The sequence below is a fragment of the Anomaloglossus baeobatrachus genome, chromosome 5 (genome assembly GCF_048569485.1).
Source record: "Anomaloglossus baeobatrachus isolate aAnoBae1 chromosome 5, aAnoBae1.hap1, whole genome shotgun sequence".
In the NCBI taxonomy this organism is placed as follows: Eukaryota; Metazoa; Chordata; class Amphibia; order Anura; family Aromobatidae; genus Anomaloglossus; species Anomaloglossus baeobatrachus.
The window spans coordinates 451,182,093-451,203,510 of record NC_134357.1 but is presented as its reverse complement, the minus strand read 5'-3'; the positions used below and the strand labels follow the sequence as shown (position 1 = coordinate 451,203,510).

At 47.7% G+C, this 21,418-nt stretch overlaps 1 protein-coding gene across 1 annotated transcript in view; it reads right to left on the bottom strand.

Moving 5' to 3' along the window:
- Positions 1-21,418, bottom strand: part of TM9SF4 (transmembrane 9 superfamily member 4) — a 46,244-nt gene that overhangs the window by 13,067 nt on the left and 11,759 nt on the right. The window contains exons 2-15 of the mRNA XM_075350550.1: positions 16,601-16,714; positions 16,422-16,521; positions 12,825-12,993; positions 11,987-12,116; positions 11,722-11,845; positions 11,411-11,529; positions 11,223-11,334; positions 3,591-3,661; positions 3,376-3,508; positions 3,203-3,284; positions 3,021-3,096; positions 1,888-1,971; positions 1,637-1,812; positions 519-582 (exon numbers count right to left, since the gene is read on the bottom strand). Of these exons, the coding sequence (XP_075206665.1) occupies positions 519-582; positions 1,637-1,812; positions 1,888-1,971; positions 3,021-3,096; positions 3,203-3,284; positions 3,376-3,508; positions 3,591-3,661; positions 11,223-11,334; positions 11,411-11,529; positions 11,722-11,845; positions 11,987-12,116; positions 12,825-12,993; positions 16,422-16,521; positions 16,601-16,714 (1,554 nt within the window). The remainder of the gene's footprint in view (positions 1-518; positions 583-1,636; positions 1,813-1,887; positions 1,972-3,020; positions 3,097-3,202; positions 3,285-3,375; positions 3,509-3,590; positions 3,662-11,222; positions 11,335-11,410; positions 11,530-11,721; positions 11,846-11,986; positions 12,117-12,824; positions 12,994-16,421; positions 16,522-16,600; positions 16,715-21,418) is intronic.

Here is a 21,418-nt window from a genome sequence, read left to right as displayed (position 1 = left end):
AAATGATGGCGCCGCGAGTCAGTGCGTGCGCAGATGGAGCTCTTGGATGAGAGCTCCATCTGCGCACGCGCCGCTCTGGGTGCCATCATTTGAACTGGGACTGCGGACAGACTGGGACACCCACCACTGCTGCTGTCACTGACCCGCTGCTGACACCACTGACCCTCCGCCGCTGCTAGCACAGCCTCTGCCTCCTGTGACCCTGCTCCACCACCGCTGCCGCTCCCCTCCGGTAAGACAACACCGGAGTATAAGACTGTCCCCATTTTTAATTTTTTTACCTTTTTTTATTTCTAAATTTGGTACTTGCAAAATTATAGACAGCCTTCTTAGAGGGCATGAATAGTTTCCCTAAGTAAAATGGCTCAGATCACAGCATTCGTCTTTTATGTAAGATCCTGAATCATCCCCATGAGAGATTTTTAACCAGATGTCATTAGTCGCCCCATAATCATAAGAGTGATCAATCATTATTTTCTTTCCTTAATGGTTCAGCCGTAGAAGACCAAGGAACTTACACTGAAGATGAAGAACAGCTCAATGAACATGGCTCCGAACGGTAATATTCCAGCCATCAGGATTCTGGGAAAAGACAATAATATGATGGGGTAAGATGCCAGCCGGGCACAAATTGAGCCAACCACGTAGCCGTCTGCTGTGCCAGCCCACCTGAGTGCCTGCAATTATTTATCCATTTTGGATTACACATGAAGACTAGGGCATTTACCGCTCCCAGTCACATTGAGATTTTTTTTTTGTACAAGTGGGTTATAAAGCTAGAACATTTTTCTCGTTCGGATATTCAAGTAAAATTTTGCAGCTTGATTTCGTGATATGTGGGGCTTCATTTTTAGGTCACTGCCATATGCTTTTTTCTGCTATCAGGCAATATCAGTGGGAAAATGAGGGACATAAGGGTCCATTTATCCCATTTTGTATTTATGAATACAGAACAACTAAAAAATACATTTACAAAAGTTGTTCCCATTCTGTAACAAATATTTTCGTATATGGCACACTTATGGGGGTGGGGCTAGTAACCGCAATTTGGATTGACAATGGCTTTTTTTTTTTCATTTATTTTCCACATTTTGCCCACCATAAAGTCATAAAAGATCTTTAGTTGGGAAATAAAAATATTTTTATTTTCATCTCATTTCCCTTGTAATTGGAACTGGCATATTGGCCCCAGTTACAAGGGAAATCCTGGCTGCATAGCTGAGCTGTCCGTGTGTCCGAGGATCCTGCAGCTCCTGCTCACTCAATACACACCACGATCACAAGACTGCTGTGTATGGAGGAGTCGGCGCCTCCAATCTACTGTATGTGCATACCGCGATAAAGAAAGCATAGATGGTAATAAACCGCCTGGGCCTTTACTATAGAGACATACACTGGCAGCCAGATCATCATGCCCGCAGCTACACAATTGCATGTAGCTGCGGTTCTATGCAGTGACGGTATAGATCACAGTAGGAGTCAGAGCGCCCGGACATTTGGGTGATCCGGAAGCAGTTATATATAGGAACCAGTGTCGTGGCTCTTAAAAGTCTGACCGGTAGCTACAAGGTACATTGCATAGACCCAGTGTTTCAGTAACACTGGTGACCAGTTACCATTGGAAAGAGACACTTACCCCACAAACCTCTTCATGTACCAGCGCTGCTCTGGAATCTGCCGGGGGATTTGGTTGGTCCGGACAGGGTTGTCGTATGGTTGCTTACGGAAACCAAAGTAATATCCAAGGTAGACAAGTGGGAGAGAAATGCCAAACCACATACAAAGCAGAGCAAGCATGGTGGGGAAGGGGACCTGCAGAACACACAGGGGTTATAGTACTCACAAGCGCCAGACATGAAGATCTAGGGCCAAGAATACGGGACTCACCGCGCCAGAGGAATGCTTGCCCCAAATGAAGCAGTTCAGCACAAAGCATATGCTAAACACCACTCCTGGGTACAGAGTCGCCGTCTGCAGGGACAGAAACACAGATCAGAATAAACACCAAAAGCCTACATTTAAAAGAGAGTACACCCCTCACAATTTTGTAAATATTTTGTGTGGACACCATTATTGTCAAGCACTTCCTTAACTCTCTTGGGCATGGAGTTCACTAGAGCGTCACAGGAGCCGCTGGATCCTCTTCCATCCTCCATGACGACATCATGGAGCTGGTGGATGTTAGAGAACTTGCTTTCCTCCACCTTCTTTTTGAGAAGCCCCCGTGGAAGCTCAATAGGGAGTAGGTCTGGAGACATGCTTTGCAAGTCATCAGGAAGGCAGTGATTGTCTTGGATGGGCGTTTGGGGTCCTTATGTTGGAATACTGCCCTGTGGCCCGATTTCCGAAGGAAGGAGGATCATGCTCTGCTTTAGTATGTCACAGTATATGTTGGCATTCAAGGTTCCCTCAATGAGCTGTAGCTCCCTACAGCCGGCAGCTATCAAGCAGCCACAAACCATGACTCTCCCACCACCATGCTTGACTGTAAGCAAGATACACTTGTCTTTGTATTCCTCACTTGTTTCCTGCCAAACACGCTTGACACAATCTGAACCAAATAAGTTTATCATGCTCTCATCAGACCACAGGACATGATTCCAGTAATCTTTCTTGTGCATCACCTTTAGAAGAGGCTTCTTTCTGGGATGACAGTATGGTCTGTACACTGACTACTGTATATTGTATCAAAGTGTCATATCTACAGTATTGTCCCATGAAAAGATAATATTTACAAAAATGTGAGGGGTGTACTCACTTGTGATATACTGTACCTTGTCTAATCCTGTATATTATCTACTCCAATAACCACCGGAATTGCATTATTTATTCTACTGAAATACTGCAAACTATCAGATTGCAGGGCATCAGATTGCTACTGTGAGATGTAACAAGTATTCTCTAAGCAAACCTCACATATCAGCCCACCTGTCTGAACGGTGAATGCAGCTAGGGACGTGATTCGTGCATAACACCAAATACAACACAAAAAAAAAAAAACATGGATGTGACATACTTACACAAAAGGCTCCTTTGCGCCACCTATGGCCTTTCAAAGTACGGTACAAACGGCCAGCGAAGAATCCTCCAAAGACTCTGGGAAAAATCCCAAAATAGATGTCACTGGGATATATCCCTTATCTATGTAAAGACAGGCATCATGTATACATGTGAATGGCTAAAAGTTATAAGATAGTCATACCCCATAAACATGAAAAGGAAGCAGGCGGTGGTCATCAGGGCACCCCGACTTGACGGAGACAACATTCCCAGCATGGCCACAACTAAAGGGGACAAAAAGGAAAACTGTATAAATGACAGGGTGTTCTCCAGTCTGTGTCCTCACCAATAACCCTGCCATCACTACACACTCACAGATCACTATCAGGACCATGCAGAAGAGCTGGATCCCAGATCCTAGCAGGGAGCTAAGGATCATAGGATACTGGGGAGGTCTGAAGACGTCACCGTGCACCAACTTCCAGCCAGACTCCTCCATCGTGTCTTCCTGTGAGAAGAAGCAGAGACATGTCACAGGACAATAAGGCGGCCTGGCTCAATTAGAGACGGTGTCAGGAAATGGAACCCACAATGTCATCCTCCTTGTTGTAGTTTGCGATATCCTTCCTCAGGGTGCGGATGATGATCATGCTGAGGATACCTGGGGACCAAAATATAAAAGGAGGATAAGAGTACAAAGTTCCATTTAACAGTGTACATCTTATTGCAATCTTCATATAACTTTGCTACATTAATCGGATTACTGAGCCTTTACTTCAGTAACATCCAGAGCTGCGATCACAATTCAACTGACCACTACTATAGCTCCTGTAGTAAACACAGGCAAGTGGAGATGTGAGACCTTAAAAGTAAGGTACCATATTAAAAAAAAAGAAAAAAAAATGTAAAGTATTAATATTTCAATGTTTTGTTTAAATATCATTAAATTGAGCAAAATATAAAAAATATTTTTAATAGTTTGATATTTTCCAGTCTTAAACACTAGGGGGGGGAACAGCTACTGAAAACCCAGTGTACAACTGCCTCACATTACAACTGCAGTAAAAGAATCTGCTCTCATGTGTGTGATGTCACCTCCCTCCCAATCTGGGCGTTTTCAAAAGGATAAGGGAGGATGAAGTTTAAGTCACAGTGCGGAGCCATTTTGTTGGGTACTGCAAAGCGATACTAATATGTGGAAAGTATCATCGAGGATGGCTGGCATAGTGCCCCACTGTATAATGTGCCCCATAATACTGTGCCCCCTCTGATCCCAGCAGCTCCTCCTTTCAACGCTCTGCTCGCGCTGAAAACAAAGCGCTGACAGGAGGAACTGCCGGGAGCGGAGGTCCAAGGGTGAGTATATGCAGTGGGGAGCGGTGATTGCAGCGTAACATCATCCCCGCTGCATGTACTCACTTTGGACCTCCACTCCTGGCAGTTGCTCCTGTCTGCCTGTGGCAGCTACTCTGTCAGTGTTCACACCACAGAGCGGTGATGAGAGGAGCTGCCGGGAGCAGAGGTCCAAGGTGAGTACATGCAGTGGGGAGCGGTGATTGCAGCCTGGGATCATTAGTACAATACCAGGCTCAGGCTGCAGATCACCACTCCCCACTGCATGTACTCACCTGGGACCTCCACTCCTGGCAGTTCCTCCTGACTTCCTGATGTCTCGGCAGCTACTCTCTGTCAGAGCGGTGACAGGAGGAGCTGCTGGGAGCAGAGGTCTGAGGCGATTACATGCGGTGGGGAGTGGTGATCGCAGCCAAACATCATTTGTACAATACCAGGCTGCAGATCACAAATCGCCGCCACTGTGCTCAGGGGTAAAAGTGACGCGCACAGTATACGCTCTGGGCTCCATAGAGAAGGAGCTGATCTCCTCCTTCTGCTTTGACAGGAGAGCCCGGATCACAGTAGGAAGCAGCCACAGTGTAGGAGATCGGGTCGGATGCCGACTATTAGATCCTATGCTATCTGACACCATGAATTTCATTTTGTAATAAAAGGGAATTTTGTTTACTTACCGTAAATTCCTTTTCTTCTAGCTCCAATTGGGAGACCCAGACAATTGGGTGTATAGGCTATGCCTCCGGAGGCCGCACAAAGTATTACACTAAAAGTGTAAAGCCCCTCCCCTTCTGCCTATACACCCCCCGTGCTCCCACGGGCTCCTCAGTTTTGGTGCAAAAGCAAGAAGGAGGAAAAAATTATAAACTGGTTTAAAGTAAATTCAATCCGAAGGAATATCGGAGAACTGAAACCATTCAACATGAACAACATGTGTACACAAAAAAACAGGGGCGGGTGCTGGGTCTCCCAATTGGAGCTAGAAGAAAAGGAATTTACGGTAAGTAAACAAAATTCCCTTCTTCTTTGTCGCTCCATTGGGAGACCCAGACAATTGGGACGTCCAAAAGCAGTCCCTGGGTGGGTAAAATAATACCTCGTAATAGAGCCGTAAAACGGCCCCTTCCTACAGGTGGGCAACCGCCGCCTGAAGGACTCGTCTACCTAGGCTGGCATCCGCCGAAGCATAGGTATGATCCTGATAGTGTTTCGTGAAAGTGTGCAGGCTCGACCAGGTAGCCGCCTGACACACCTGCTGAGCCGTAGCCTGGTGCCTCAAAGCCCAGGACGCACCCACGGCTCTGGTAGAATGGGCCTTCAGCCCTGAGGGAACCGGAAGCCCAGCAGAACGGTAAGCTTCGAGAATTGGTTCCTTGATCCACCGAGCCAGGGTTGATTTGGAAGCCTGTGACCCTTTACGCTGGCCAGCGACAAGGACAAAGAGTGCATCCGAGCGGCGCAGGGGCGCCGTACGAGAAATGTAGAGTCTGAGTGCTCTCACCAGATCTAACAAGTGCAAATCCTTTTCACATCGGTGAACTGGATGAGGACAAAAAGAGGGTAAGGAGATATCCTGATTGAGATGAAAGGGGGATACCACCTTAGGGAGAAATTCCGGAACCGGTCGCAGAACCACCTTGTCCTGGTGAAACACCAGGAAAGGGGCTTTGCATGACAACGCTGCTAGCTCAGACACTCTCCGAAGTGAAGTGACTGCTACTAGGAAAACCACTTTCTGCGAAAGGCGTGAGAGAAATATCCCTCATTGGCTCGAATGGTGGTTTCTGAAGAACCATCAGCACCCTGTTCAGATCCCAGGGTTCTAACGGACGCTTGTAAGGAGGGACGATGTGACAAACCCCCTGCAGGAACGTGCGTACCTGTGGAAGTCTGGCTAGGCGCTTCTGGAAAAACACAGATAGCGCTGAGACTTGTCCCTTAAGGGAGCCGAGCGACAAACCCTTTTCCAGTCCAGATTGAAGGAAGGACAGAAAAGTGGGCAAGGCAAATGGCCAGGGAGAAAAACCCTGAGCAGAGCACCACGACAGGAAAATTTTCCACGTCCTGTGGTAGATCTTGGCGGACGTTGGTTTCCTAGCCTGTCTCATAGTGGCAATGACCTCTGGAGATAATCCTGAAGACGCTAGGATCCAGGACTCAATGGCCACACAGTCAGGTTGAGGGCCGCAGAATTCAGATGGAAAAACGGCCCTTGAGACAGCAAGTCTGGTCGGTCTGGTAGTGCCCACGGTTGGCCGACCGTGAGACGCCACAGATCCGGGTACCACGACCTCCTCGGCCAGTCTGGAGCGACGAGGATGACGCGGCGGCAGTCGGCCCTGATCTTGCGTAACACTCTGGGCAACAGTGCCAGCGGAGGAAACACATAAGGGAGCTGAAACTGCGACCAATCCTGAACTAAGGCGTCTGCCGCCATAGCTCTGGGATCTTGAGACCGTGCCATGAACGTCGGTACCTTGTTGTTGTGCCGGGACGCCATTAGGTCGACGTCCGGCATGCCCCAACGGCAACATATCTCCTGAAACACGTCCGGGTGAAGGGACCATTCCCCTGCGTCCATGCCCTGGCGACTGAGAAAGTCTGCTTCCCAGTTTTCTACGCCTGGGATGTGAACTGCGGATATGGTGGAGGCTGTGGCTTCCACCCACAGTAGAATCCGCCGGACTTCCTGGAAGGCTTGCCGACTGCGTGTCCCGCCTTGGTGGTTGATGTATGCCACCGCTGTGGAGTTGTCCGACTGAATTCGGATCTGCTTGCCTTCCAGCCACTGCTGGAACGCTTTTAGGGCCAGATACACTGCCCTGATCTCCAGAACATTGATCTGAAGCGAGGACTCTTGCTGAGTCCACGTACCCTGAGCCCTGTGGTGGAGAAAAACTGCTCCCCACCCTGACAGACTCGCGTCCGTCGTGACCACCGCCCAGGATGGGGGTAGGAAGGATTTCCCCTTCGATAATGAAGTGGGAAGAAGCCACCACCGAAGGGAAGCTTTGGTTGCCTGAGAGAGGGAGACGTTCCTGTCGAGGGACGTCGGTTTCCTGTCCCATTTGCGTAGGATGTCCCATTGAAGAGGACGCAGGTGAAACTGCGCGAAAGGGACTGCCTCCATTGCTGCCACCATCTTCCCCAGGAAGTGCATGAGGCGCCTCAAGGGGTGTGACTGACCTTGAAGGAGAGATTGCACCCCCGTCTGTAGTGAACGCTGCTTGTTCAGCGGAAGCTTCACTATCGCTGAGAGGGTATGAAACTCCATGCCAAGATATGTCAGCGATTGGGCCGGTGTCAGATTTGACTTTGGAAAATTGATGATCCACCCGAAACTCTGGAGAGTCTCCAGAGTAGCGTCGAGGCTGTGCTGGCATGCCTCGTGGGAGGGAGCCTTGACCAGCAGATCGTCTAAGTAAGGGATCACCGAGTGACCCTGGCAGTGGAGGACCGCGACTACTGTAGCCATGACCTTGGTGAAAACCCGGGGGGCTGTCGCCAGGCCGAACGGCAGTGCCACGAACTGGAGGTGTTCGTCTCCTATGGCGAAGCGCAGGAAGCGCTGATGCTCTGGAGCAATCGGAACGTGAAGATAAGCATCTTTGATATCGATCGATGCAAGGAAATCTCCTTGGGACATTGAGGCGATGACGGAGCGGAGGGATTCCATCCGGAACCGCCTGGTCTTTACGTGTTTGTTGAGCAGTTTTAGGTCCAGGACAGGACGGAAAGACCCGTCCTTCTTTGGAACCACAAACAGGTTGGAGTAAAAACCGTGACCCTGTTGCTGAAGAGGAACAGGGATCACCACTCCTTCTACCTTCAGAGTGTCCAACGCCTGCAGAAGAGCATCGGCTCGCTCGGGAGGCGGAGATGTTCTGAAGAATCGAGTCGGAGGACGAGAGCTGAACTCTATCCTGTAACCGTGAGACAGGATGTCTCTCACCCATCGGTCTTTTACCTGTGGCAGCCAGGTGTCGCAGAAGAGGGAGAGCCTGCCACCGACCGAGGATGCGGTGTGAGGCGGCCGTAAGTCATGAGGAAGCCGCCTTGGTAGTGGCACCTCCGGCGGTCTTTTTAGGGCGTGACTTAGACCGCCATGAATCGGAGTTCCTCTGATCCTTCTGAGGCCTTTTGGACGAGGAGAATTGGGCTCTGCCCGCACCCCGAAAGGACCGAAACCTCGACTGTCCCCTCCTCTGTTGGGGTAATTTTGGTTTGGCCTGGGGTAAGGATGTTTCCTTTCCCTTGGATTGTTTTATGATTTCATCCAATCTCTCACCAAACAAACGGTCGCCAGAAAATGGCAAACCGATTAAGCACTTTTTGGCAATCGAGTCTGCCTTCCATTCCCGTAGCCACAAGGCCCTGCGTAATGCCACCGAATTGTCGGCTGCAACCGCCGTACGGCTCGCAGAGTCCAGGATAGCATTAATAGCGTAGGACGCAAATGCCGACGTTTGAGAGGTTATGGAAGCCACTTGCGGCGCAGACGTACGTGTGAGTGCGTCAATTTGGGCTTGACCCGCTGAGATAGCTTGGAGTGCCCATACTGCTGCGAATGCTGGAGCGAAAGACGCGCCGATAGCCTCATAGATGGATTTCAACCAGAGCTCCATCTGTCTGGCAGTGGCATCCTTGAGTGAAGCCCCATCTTCAACTGCAACTATGGATCTAGCCGCCAGTCTGGAGATTGGAGGATCCACCTTGGGACACTGAGTCCAGCCCTTGACCACGTCAGGGGGGAAGGGATAACGTGTATCCTTAAGGCGCTTGGAAAAACGCTTATCTGGACAAACTCGGTGTTTCTGGACTGCCTCTCTGAAGTCGGAGTGATCCAGAAACATACTCGCTGTACGCTTGGGGAACCTGAAACGGAACTTCTCCTGCTGAGAAGCTGACTCCTCTGCTGGAGGAGCTGAGGGAGAAATATCCAACATCTTATTTATGGACGCAATAAGATCATTCACTATGGCGTCCCCATCAGGAGTATCAAGGTTGAGAGCGGCCTCAGAATCCTGATCAGCTACCTCCGCTTCATCATACAGAGAGTCCTCTCTCTGAGACCCTGAACAATGTGATGAGGTCGAGGGGATTTCCAAGCGAGCTCGCTTAGGCGGTCTGGGACTGCGGTCCGTGTCAGAGACCTCACCCTGGGATCTATGAGACACCCCGGGGGGACATTGTTGTTCCAACTGATGGTAACCAGGGGGCAATGATTCCACAGTGCCCATGGTCTGAGATACCGGTCTGGACTGCAAAGCTTCTAGTATTTTAGCCATAGTCTCAGAAAGTCTGTCAGTAAAAACTGCAAACTCCGTCCCTGTCACCTGGACAGTGTTAGCTGGTTGTTCCCCCTGGGCCCCCCTTAGCAGAGGCTCCGGCTGAGTAAGTGCCACAGGGGCCGAGCAGTGCATACTATGAGGGTCAGTGGAACCTGCCGGTAGCGAGGTTTTACATGCGGCGCAGGCAGCATAGTAAGCCTGTGTTTTGGCACCCCTGCTTCTTGTGGGCGCCATATTGTTGTCTCCTTTGAGCAACACAACAGGGTATATAGCCAGAAATCAACTGTGCACCATACAGTGTAAAGTATAGCCTGTAAACATATAAACTATAATCACACTTCTGCACCAGTGGGGCCAGCACCTCAGGTGCTGCTTACCGCCCGCTTAAAGCGGTTGTGTGGCCACCAGAATCCCTGCCTGGGTCCCCCAGAGTTTGTCTCCCCTCTGCAGCGTCCTAGGAGCTGACAGGAATGGCTGCCGGCGTCCTGAGGAGAGGAGGGAGCCGTGGGCGTGACCCAGAAAGTGCGGGAGCTGGTGCCTCACTGTGCACAGTGAGGGGGGTGGAGTATGTAAAGCATGCTCCAGCCCTCAGTGCTGCCGTGCTGTACAGCGTCCCGCCCTTCCCCTGACTGGCAGGGCTGGGGGCGGGAAGAGAAAGAAAGAGACTAGGCCCAAAAGCCGGGGACTCGAGTAATAAGCGCGGCCGCCGTAAAAGCGCGGCCGGCGCAGAGTCCCCGGCGCACTAACAGTCCCAGCCGCGCCTCAGTAAAAACAATGGCAGCGGCGGTCAGCGCGGTAGTCCCCATACACAAACACACTCAGCGACGCTGCAGTGTATAATGGCACAAACGCGGTCAGCGCCGCGGTCCCCGGTGCACTAGCACACCCAGCAATGCTGGAGTGTTGCTGTGCGCGGTCCCCACGGGGACACAGAGTACCTTAAAGTAGCAGGGCCATGTCCCTGAACGATACCCGGCTCCTATCCAGCAGGCTCCTCAGGAGTTGTGGATGAAGCACGGTCTCAGTGCCTGGAGACAGATAGGATCCCACTTCACCCAGAGCCCTGAGGGGGATGGGGAAGGAAAACAGCATGTGGGCTCCAGCCTCCGTACCCGCAATGGATACCTCAACCTTAACAACACCGCCGACAAGAGTGGGGTGAGAAGGGAGCATGCTGGGGGCCCTATATGGGCCCACTTTTCTTCCATCCGACATAGTCAGCAGCTGCTGCTGACTAATCTGTGGAGCTGTGCGTGCATGTCTGCCTCCTTCGCACAAAGCAAAAAAACTGAGGAGCCCGTGGGAGCATGGGGGGTGTATAGGCAGAAGGGGGGGGGCTTTACACTTTTAGTGTAATACTTTGTGCGGCCTCCGGAGGCATAGCCTATACACCCAATTGTCTGGGTCTCCCAATGGAGCGACAAAGAAATAATTGATTTCATAATGAGTAATTATTAATACAAAATAATAGCAGCACCTTCACTTTAAAAGCTTCCATATAATTCTGTGTGTAGGTTCAGAGGTGACTGAAGTACAAGGTGAGAATCACTGGAGAACAATACCATAGGGAGAGGCGCTCACCTGAGAGGAAGAAGACGACCACCACAGAGTTGATAATGGAGAACCAGTGAATCTGCACGTCGCTCATGGTCAGGTACGTGTCCCAGCGGGAAGCCCACTTGATATCACTCTCCTGTAAGAAGAATCATCTTACTGCAAGAAGTTCTCTGACCTTACACCCCTCAAGAAGAGTAAGAAAGCCCTCCCACCTGCCAGTGCACAGAGTATGTAAACAGCAGCTTGTTCTCCTTGGACTGATCGATCTCCTGGGGTGCAGAATTGGAGCCTTCTGGGACAGTGCAGCTTCCCTCCTGTGTGCCTTTCAAATCTGTAACATAAAGGGAATTAATTGCAAAATCTCGAAAATTGAGCTTCAATATGCAGGTTCCATATATATATGACCACAGTGTTATGTGGAGATCTTTAGGCTTCCTGAGGTTCGAAGATACATTTTCAACTGTTAATTCTGCCCCCACCCATAGGTCACATTTTTACAGAATATCTATCCCACTTTCCTTACCATCCATTTTGATGCTCTGAGGGATGACCTCAAACCTCACGACCCTAAATGTGGGCTCTTGGTTTTCTTCCACTTCTTCCCGATGGAAGTACAAGTAGAATGACAGGTGATTGTGGATATAAAACTGGAAGAAGAAGTTAGTAGATCATTAAAAAGGGGACAGCAGGATCAAACTATCCATTGATAAGTTGCCATGTATAACCATAGAGACACATTGCTCAGCATAGGAGCTGTAGACCACAAAGCCAATAAATCAGAAGGTCACCTTGTTGTTGTCGGTAAACCCCAGTCTGTAGCCGTGCTCAAACTGAACATCTCGATCCTTCTTCTTATCGTCATCTTCATGACCAAGATGGACATCCAGCCTGGTGGCCACTGGCAAATTGTCTGCTATTCTGTATCCAGGTATACAATGAAAGATTTATTAATAGATAAAGAGTGTTACACAGAATATCAGTTTATAACCTCAAAAAATGTCTTCTCCAATGCGGACATTTCTCAATGGGCGACTAAATCAAGCCATCATATCTCTATTGAATATGTCCATTCCAACACATAAGCATGGAGGGGGACCTGGTAGATTTCAACTCACCCAGAATAAGTGATAACAGAAAGCACTATAAAAAGACTATAAAGACAATTACGGATTTTATTACTGCATTTCATATATTATGAAAAAAAAAAAAAAAAACTTCTGAATTTGTTTTTTTTTTTTTTTTTTTTTGCTAAAAACAAAAGTATTACATTGCAAGCTGCTTGATGCTGCTCAGTTTAAATCCAAACAGCTGGCTCCCTTTCTGGCTCCATCTTCTGCCCCTCCTGAACCCTTTTTGATCATACTAAAAATAAAAATCAGAAATGAGCTTAGATTTTTTATCCAGGGGAAGACGAGGAGCTAGATCCTGAGCAGTCAGGGGATCACACTGAGAATCCACGCTGAACAGCATTGAGCAGTTGTCAATGTACTATAATACATGAAAGATGCAGAGAATGGTTATTTTTTTTTTTTTTTTTTACACATAATGAATAAAAAAATATCCAAAAACTGTCCTCAGCCTTTAACCTTCATGCTTTACAATGATTCAGATGGGTAGGAAACTTACAAGTGCACATAGTAATCTTCCCGTATCCGCTCTGCTATCAGTTTGCTGTCGTCAACTTTAAGCACCAAAGGGCTGTTGGGAGTGTTACATAAAATCTCACATTTCTTGTTATTATTCATTGACACTTTGAAGGGAGTATTAACGATTCGGTCACCTCGCAGGACTTCACCTAAAAATGGAGGTAAAACAGCATTATCTCATGTAGTTTGCACAAACCTGGACTAGGAGACCACTGGGAACACTGCACGGCATAATGGTCACAAATCCTGACTATAACTTTATACATGGACCCCGCCATAATTTAATCATGCATATAGTTAAAGTAGACCGTATGGAGTTGAAATGTGGATAGTCACATAACAGGGTTGCCCCATTATCAGTCAGAGTTGCAGTAAAATGAGTCTCTCACTGTAGAGGATATTACATCGACGTTTCAGGATTTAATGGGGCAATAAGTACCGTATTTTTCGGTTTATAAGACGCACCGGATTATAAGATGGACCCCAAATTTAGAGATTTAAAAAAGATCAATAGGCCGGAGGCGGCGCATGCGCAGATAAGATCATAAGCTGAGAGCTCCATCTGAGCAGCCGCCAACTCCGCTGCCATTATTTGAAGCCCGCACCGCCGACAGAGCGCCTGGGACACTTGCCGCACTGCCCTGCTCCACAGCAGCCTGCACAGCCGCCCGTCACAGCCCCCACCGCAACCAGGACAGCCCCCACCGCAATCAGCACAGCGCCCATTCTCCACCTCTCTGTATGATACATTTGGATTTTAAGACGCACCCCTCATTTTTCCTCCCAAATTTTTGGGAGGAAAATAGCGTCTTATAATCAGATAAATTCGATAATTCCACACTGCTAATAAAGGCAGGTCACAGGGTCTCGGCAGTAGGACCCCATAACAAGTCTACTCTTAAAAACAAAGAAATAAGGACCAATGTGACGTTCTCTCAGGAAGGCCTGTTTATGGCGATACCCACGTTGTCACCAGACCAATCTCCCGCTAGCAAAGACAAAAGTGGTACTCATCGACGATGAAAAAGATAGACCTCCAGTCCAGTGTCCGGTTTCCATTTAGAGACTATGTGGGTAATGCTATAAAGAGGTCTTCATTAGGAAATGTCTCACTGGTCCTACTCCAGAGATTATGGTGTGGGGAGGTATAATGTACAGTAGCTGGACCCCCTAGTCTTCATTCCAGGTACACCAACAGCTCGGAGTTGCATTCATTTGGTTGTGGAACGAGAGGTATGGCCATTTCTACAAAGTGTCCCAGTAGCCATTTTTCAACATGAACACACCAGGCTGCATGCTACTTGTGCTGTTGTGAGCAGCCTGTGTGACCTAAACGTGCTACCATGGCCTGCAGCGCCTCCAATTGAGCACATCTAGGACGTCATTAGTCGGCAATTGCAAAGGGAGCTGCCAGCAGCGGATCTTGATGAGTCGCTTAAGTGCATTCAGGGAGTCAGAACATCGCTCAGACAATTGTGAACATCCAGACATGGACAACTTCTTCCATTCTTCCAAAAGGCACAACTTTGTCTGTCCACATAAATATGAGTGCTTTTTTATGAGAGGGGAGGGGGGGGGGGGGGGGAGGATGAGTTTTACTTTTAATTGACTCCATCCATTTTACCACATCGTGTACTGGAGGGGGGGGGGGGGGGAGAATATATCTATCTATATAGAGAGTTTTCCGTTGATGGAGCTGTGTGAAGACTCATTTTTTTGAGGGGCAAGAGCACGATTTTTTTATTTATTTTTTAATATACCATTTTGAGATCGATATTTTGGTCGCTTCTTGCAGCATTATTTTATTTTTTTTATTATTATTTCTTTTAAAGATGTTTTGACATCTTTTATTTTTATTTATTTGTTGTTGTTTGCAGTGTTCACCAATTGTGTTAATAATTTTCATAGTTTAAAACTTCAGACGTTTATGGATGGGACAACGCCCCAAGGATTTTTTTTTATTATTTATACTTTAAAAAAAGATGGGGAAATGGAGGCGATTCAAACTTTTAATTTTTTTTTGTTTTGTTGTTTTATAATTTTTTTACTGTTATTACACCTCTTAGGGGTCTTGGACCTGAAATAATCTGATCACTTCTACTATACACAGCAACACCACAGAATTGCCGCATATAGAAAAAAAACATCGTATGCTTTAAGGCCCAGAAACAGGCTGGGTTATAAGGAAGATCGATGATAACAGGCAAAGAGGTCTTCAACAGACAGCCGGCTGTCAAAGCAACCCATCAGCACCCCAAGATCGCGTCATGGGGGCGCCGATGAGAGCATACAAGGATGTACTCCCATACCGGAGAGCAGTTATTGCTGCGGTCACTGTTTGACGGTGGCATTTAAAGTGAACCTGTCAGGTGCAATATGCAGTGAGAACCAGGAGCAGTTCTGGGTGTATATTGCTAATCCCGGCCTAACTGTCCCTGTATACACTAGCATAGACAAAGATCTTTAGAAAAAGTATTCTAAAGATCTTTTACCGTATGCTAATGAGCGTGGGGACTACTCCCCTGGGCGTTAGTTCCCGGGCCAGTCGCTCCCATTAGCATGTTAGTATGTCCCTGTGGGCGTACGAACATGATAATGAATGTGCAGGATGAGCTCACTCACCTCTCCGCTGTAATTGCGTCCGATGGGGGATTTCGGCTCAGTGCGCATGACTCCGGAGTTTAGGTCATATGCGCTCTATGAAGCCGGGTGTACGCATCCTGGCTTCAAACTGAAGTAGTGCGCATGACCCAAACTCAGGGGTCATGCGCAATGAGCCAAAATCCCCCATCGGACGCAATGGCAGTGGAGAGGCGAGTGAGATGATCCTGTGACGCTGCCCATTCATTACCATGTTAGCACGTCCACAGTGATGTGCTAACATGCTAATGGGGGCGACTGGCCGGGGAATTAACGCCCAGAGGACTAAGCACCTCGTTCATTAGCATACAATAGAAGATCTTTAGAAATACTTTTTCTAAAGATCCCTTTATCTATGCTAGTGTATACAGGGACGGTTAGGCTGGGAATAGCAATATACACCCAGAACTGCTAGTGGTTCTGGGTGCATATTGGACCTGACAGGTTCCCTTTAATGGTTAACAGTTACGGGCCGAGCTCCGCTCTACAAGCGGCTGTTAGAGGGAGGCCCTGGCTGTGTCCCCCGCCATTATCTGCCAGATATGGGGTAGGCTCAACCTGTGAGCCCCGCTCAATAGAGCTGCCATCGACTTGTGCCGTACATGTACGGCGGATGTCAATAAGGGATTAATAACCTCATTGATGGCAGCCAAGACGTGCACGTAGTGAGGATTTCTGCACAAGGTGCTCATATACGATACTGAATGAAGCAAAAAGGTTTTCAAAATTTGGTTTCCATTTTTTCATAATTTGCATAACACTAACAGGTCTATCCATACTGAGATTTCGAGAATTCCTCAACGCTTCCTTCTTGGTGTTGCACATTTCAAAATTGAGGAGTGATTTGTCAAGATATACATACAGTTCATTCTTATGGAAGCCTAGGACGCCATGAAGTAGCCAGTCATTGTACTACACAATATATTGTGAACCTTACCCAGATTTTCCGCTTTGTAGGTGACCTGTGACGGTCGGCAGAATGGCAGGGAGTAATATTCATAAGGAAGCTGAGTCCGGGAGCTGGTCAGCTTAACCGCCTGTGGACAGGAGAGACCAGGTATCAGCCATGAGGGTCCAGTGTCTTACAATCAACCAAATCACCAGAAGTCCACTTACCTTTATATCTACAGGGTCATTTTGTCGAAAATTCATTGGCGCCACGCCTGGAACGTAAAACGCAGCGGTTTCATGAAGGAGGGAGATGGCGAGCAGCAGCCATGCACACCTCGCCTGGAAAACACAACCAGAGACCGGAGTCATACACAGCCTAATACATGGATCAGGAGCCCATCAGTGGCTTACACAACAAACCCAGGACTAGTCCATCATTGCCTGCAGATCCACAGTGTACAATTCACTAGTGACACCGCAGATAGTGTATGGAAAATAAAAAATGTATGCGACCCAAAATCTAACAGTGCAAATGCGGATTTTAGAAAAATAAAACGAGATTGTAGGAAGATAAATGTGTCACAAGGGTCACTGCTGAGAAGGCAGATACAGGAGGGACGAAGGTCTGATTACACAATGTCATGTGGCTGCACCTGAAGTGAAAGCAGCGGGATCAAAAATATACCGTATATATTCGAGTATAAACAGTTTTTCTGCCCATTTTTTAATGCTAAAAACGCCCCCCCCCCCCCTCTGCTTATACTCGAATGAGGGTCCCAAAAAATTATTCTCACCTGTCCTCTGTTCCTGCGGATCGCAGACACATAGACCACTCAGTGATCGTGGCCGGTGCAGGGGCCGCCGCTGCTGTCATCAGCGCTTTACTTCAATGATTTGCGAGGCCACAATGCATTCAACTGAAGTAAAGCGGAGAAGACAATAGCGGCGGCCCCTGCTGCAATCACCGAGGGGTCTATGTGCCTGTGGTCCACAAGAAGCAGGAAAGAGGACTGTATGTATGTATGTATGTATGTATGTATGTATGTATGTATGTATGTATGTATGTATGTATGTATGTATGTATGTGTGTACAACGACATAATAGGCGACAAGAAGTGGACCGGAATGAGGACCTTACTAGAGGGCACGTTCCGACAGGGGACGACCGGGGCCACGTCCCGACAGGGGACGACCGGGGCACATCACTAACAGTAGCTGCTGCTTTTCCCACCCTAGGCTTATACTTGAGTCAATAAATCTTCCCAGTTTTTTGCAGTAAAATTAGGTACCTCTGCTTATACTCAGGTCGGCTTATACTCTAGTATATACGGTAAGCACTATCCGAGAAACAGCCCATAAAAGGCTCAGAGCTGAACATGGAAGACATAGAAAGCCCAGAAATCATTGCTGATCTCTTCTGACCTTAGCTGCGACCTAACTCAGATCAGAAGTCAAAACGCCCCATTAAAACCAGTCTGAAGACTACTATGGTGCACAGGGCTCCAAACCCTACACATATCTTTACTAGTATGCTGAGAATGTGCATCTAATCTCCACCACTCCCAATGTTTAATGCAAATTATCCTCCATAAATCACCAGCGAGAGATGACAGCAACAAAGTCTCTTCTACTGGTAACTGGAAGCCAAGATCCACTCCAGCACAAAACAAACAAGAGTCGGCTCACCCATTCAGATGACAGCGCACGGGCCTTGCAGTGCAGTAAGGGAGGGCCGGAAAAACTAAAATCCAGGGTAGGTGTCTTCATAAAGCCTTTAATGTATACCCACCATAAGCAATCATAAAAACATGAGGAGTCTCAGCTTCACGGCAGCAGGACATGACCGCAGGTAACGACTCCTGATGATCCTTTCTGCCATTTGGCTTTAATTACCGATTTGTTCGGTTCTCTATTCTCTGCCTCATATGGATGAGTGATGAACCTCCTTTTTGTCTAGCACTGGTGCAAACAACAGATAGGAATTCCACTTGGATTCACTTAATTATACACTCCACTTAGTGCATATTACATATTTTGCACTATATTTGCACTTTATTGTGTTATATATTCTTTAATACACTTTTTGATACATTTATATATATTATATATTTTTCTAATATATTCCATTAATTTGTAAATCCAGTGTTATGCATAGTGATTAGCCACTTGGCACATATTTATATCAACTTGGTTTTCACTCTATATTATTGCGGAGCAGTTTGTAATTGTGTCTTTGTCCTCTGTCGTGCTGTCTTGTGCTATTTTGCACTTTTATACATTTTAATTCATTAATAAAAACTATACCTTATTATTATCATTTGTGTAGTGGCTGTAATTTTCTATTGGTTTACATGGTTTTGGCTACAGCCTATCCATTTATTATATTCAGGGTTGGTGGTGCATTGTCACTACCAGACATTGTGTTTTCCCTGCTATGTGACATACCCTTGGTATACATTAGGGGGCAGTATTATATTATACTCTTGTACATAGAGGCAGTATCATAGTACTGTAGTTATATTCTTGTACATAAGGGGCAGTATTCTAGTATTTACTGTATATTCTTGTATATATTGAACAGTATAAGAGTAGTTATATACTTTTATATAGGAGCATCATTATAGTAGTTATATTCTTGTAGACTGGGGTAGTATTATAGTAGTTGTATACGTGTACATAGGGAGCATCATTGTAGTAGTCATATGCGTGTATATAAGGGCAGTATTATAGTAGTTATATTCTTGTACATTGGGGTAGTATTATAGTAGTTGTATAAGTGTACATAGGGAACATCATAGTAGTAGTCATATGCTTGTATATAAGGGCAGTATTATAGTAGTTATATTCTTGTACATCGAGGCAGTATTATAGTTATATTCTTGTACATGGGGGGCAGTATTATAGTAGTTTTATTCTTATACATGAGGGCAGTATTATATTATATTCTTGTACATAAGAGCAGTATTACAGTAGTTATAACTACTATATTACTGCCCCCACGTACAAAAATATAGGTACTACAATACTGTCCCCTGTGTAAAAGAATGCCAACATACAACTCGCCATTGCATTTTGCTGGGAAAGTATGTTTTTGAAGTCAAATTGTCATTATAGTAGTTGAACCTAGTATATACGAGAAAATATATAGAGAGAAGTACTGGAATGACCTAGTTATTACATTTATGTTTTTCCACTCAGTGCCATTGGATAACATCTGCCTTTTTTATTATTATTATTATTATTATTGCGCCAGTTATTCCATGGCGTTTTATAAGTGAAAAAGGTATACATAAAAACAAGTACAACAATCATGACCATTACAAAAACAGACTGGTACATGAGGAGAGAGGACCCTGCCCGCGAGGGCTCACAGTCATTATTTGTCCTAAAGAGCCAGCGTGGTCCTGTAATAGGAGCCATCGGTGTAACAAGTCAGTTCATGACATTTCTATCCTCCAAGTATTTTACTATCGCCTTTAAGTGATATTGTTGACATGTGGAAATTGTTAGAAACCCGGACAATTTAAAACCAAGACTACAAAGTGACGGAGCAGGGTCGAGAGCTGGTTTTAACATCAGTACGAAGACTGAGCTTCAAGCCCAAACAAATGCACACAGCAGTACATCACCAAGCACAATGCCGAGCGTCTGATAGTGTGGTATAAAGGGGCTGCCACCAGACTGTGGAGCAGGGAGTCGTGTTCCGTGGAGCAGGGAGTGGAGTCGTGTTCCGTGGAGCAGGGAGTGGAGTCGTGTTCCGTGGAGCAGGGAGTCGTGTTCCGTGGAGCAGGGAGTCGTGTTCCGTGGAGCAGGGAGTCGTGTTCCGTGGAGCAGGGAGTCGTGTTCCGTGGAGCAGGGAGTTGAGTCGTGTTCCGTGGAGCAGGGAGTTGAGTCGTGTTCCGTGGAGCAGGGAGTTGAGTCGTGTTCCGTGGAGCAGGGAGTTGAGTCGTGTTCCGTGGAGCAGGGAGTTGAGTCGTGTTCCGTGGAGCAGGGAGTTGAGTCGTGTTCCGTGGAGCAGGGAGTTGAGTCGTGTTCCGTGGAGCAGGGAGTTGAGTCGTGTTCCGTGGAGCAGGGAGTTGAGTCGTGTTCCGTGGAGCAGGGAGTTGAGTCGTGTTCCGTGGAGCAGGGAGTTGAGTCGTGTTCCGTGGAGCAGGGAGTTGAGTCGTGTTCCGTGGAGCAGGGAGTTGAGTCGTGTTCCGTGGAGCAGGGAGTTGAGTCGTGTTCCGTGGAGCAGGGAGTTGAGTCGTGTTCCGTGGAGCAGGGAGTTGAGTCGTGTTCCGTGGAGCAGGGAGTTGAGTCGTGTTCCGTGGAGCAGGGAGTTGAGTCGTGTTCCGTGGAGCAGGGAGTTGAGTCGTGTTCCGTGGAGCAGGGAGTTGAGTCGTGTTCCGTGGAGCAGGGAGTTGAGTCGTGTTCCGTGGAGCAGGGAGTTGAGTCGTGTTCCGTGGAGCAGGGAGTTGAGTCGTGTTCCGTGGAGCAGGGAGTTGAGTCGTGTTCCGTGGAGCAGGGAGTTGAGTCGTGTTCCGTGGAGCAGGGAGTTGAGTCGTGTTCCGTGGAGCAGGGAGTTGAGTCGTGTTCCGTGGAGCAGGGAGTTGAGTCGTGTTCCGTGGAGCAGGGAGTTGAGTCGTGTTCCGTGGAGCAGGGAGTTGAGTCGTGTTCCGTGGAGCAGGGAGTTGAGTCGTGTTCCGTGGAGCAGGGAGTTGAGTCGTGTTCCGTGGAGCAGGGAGTTGAGTCGTGTTCCGTGGAGCAGGGAGTTGAGTCGTGTTCCGTGGAGCAGGGAGTTGAGTCGTGTTCCGTGGAGCAGGGAGTTGAGTCGTGTTCCGTGGAGCAGGGAGTCGAGTCGTGTTCCGTGGAGCAGGGAGTCGAGTCGTGTTCCGTGGAGCAGGGAGTCGAGTCGTGTTCCGTGGAGCAGGGAGTCGAGTCGTGTTCCGTGGAGCAGGGAGTCGTGTTCCGTGGAGCAGGGAGTGGAGTCGTGTTCCGTGGAGCAGGGAGTCGTGTTCCGTGGAGCGATGACTGATCGCACTTTATCCGGCATCCGAGGGATGA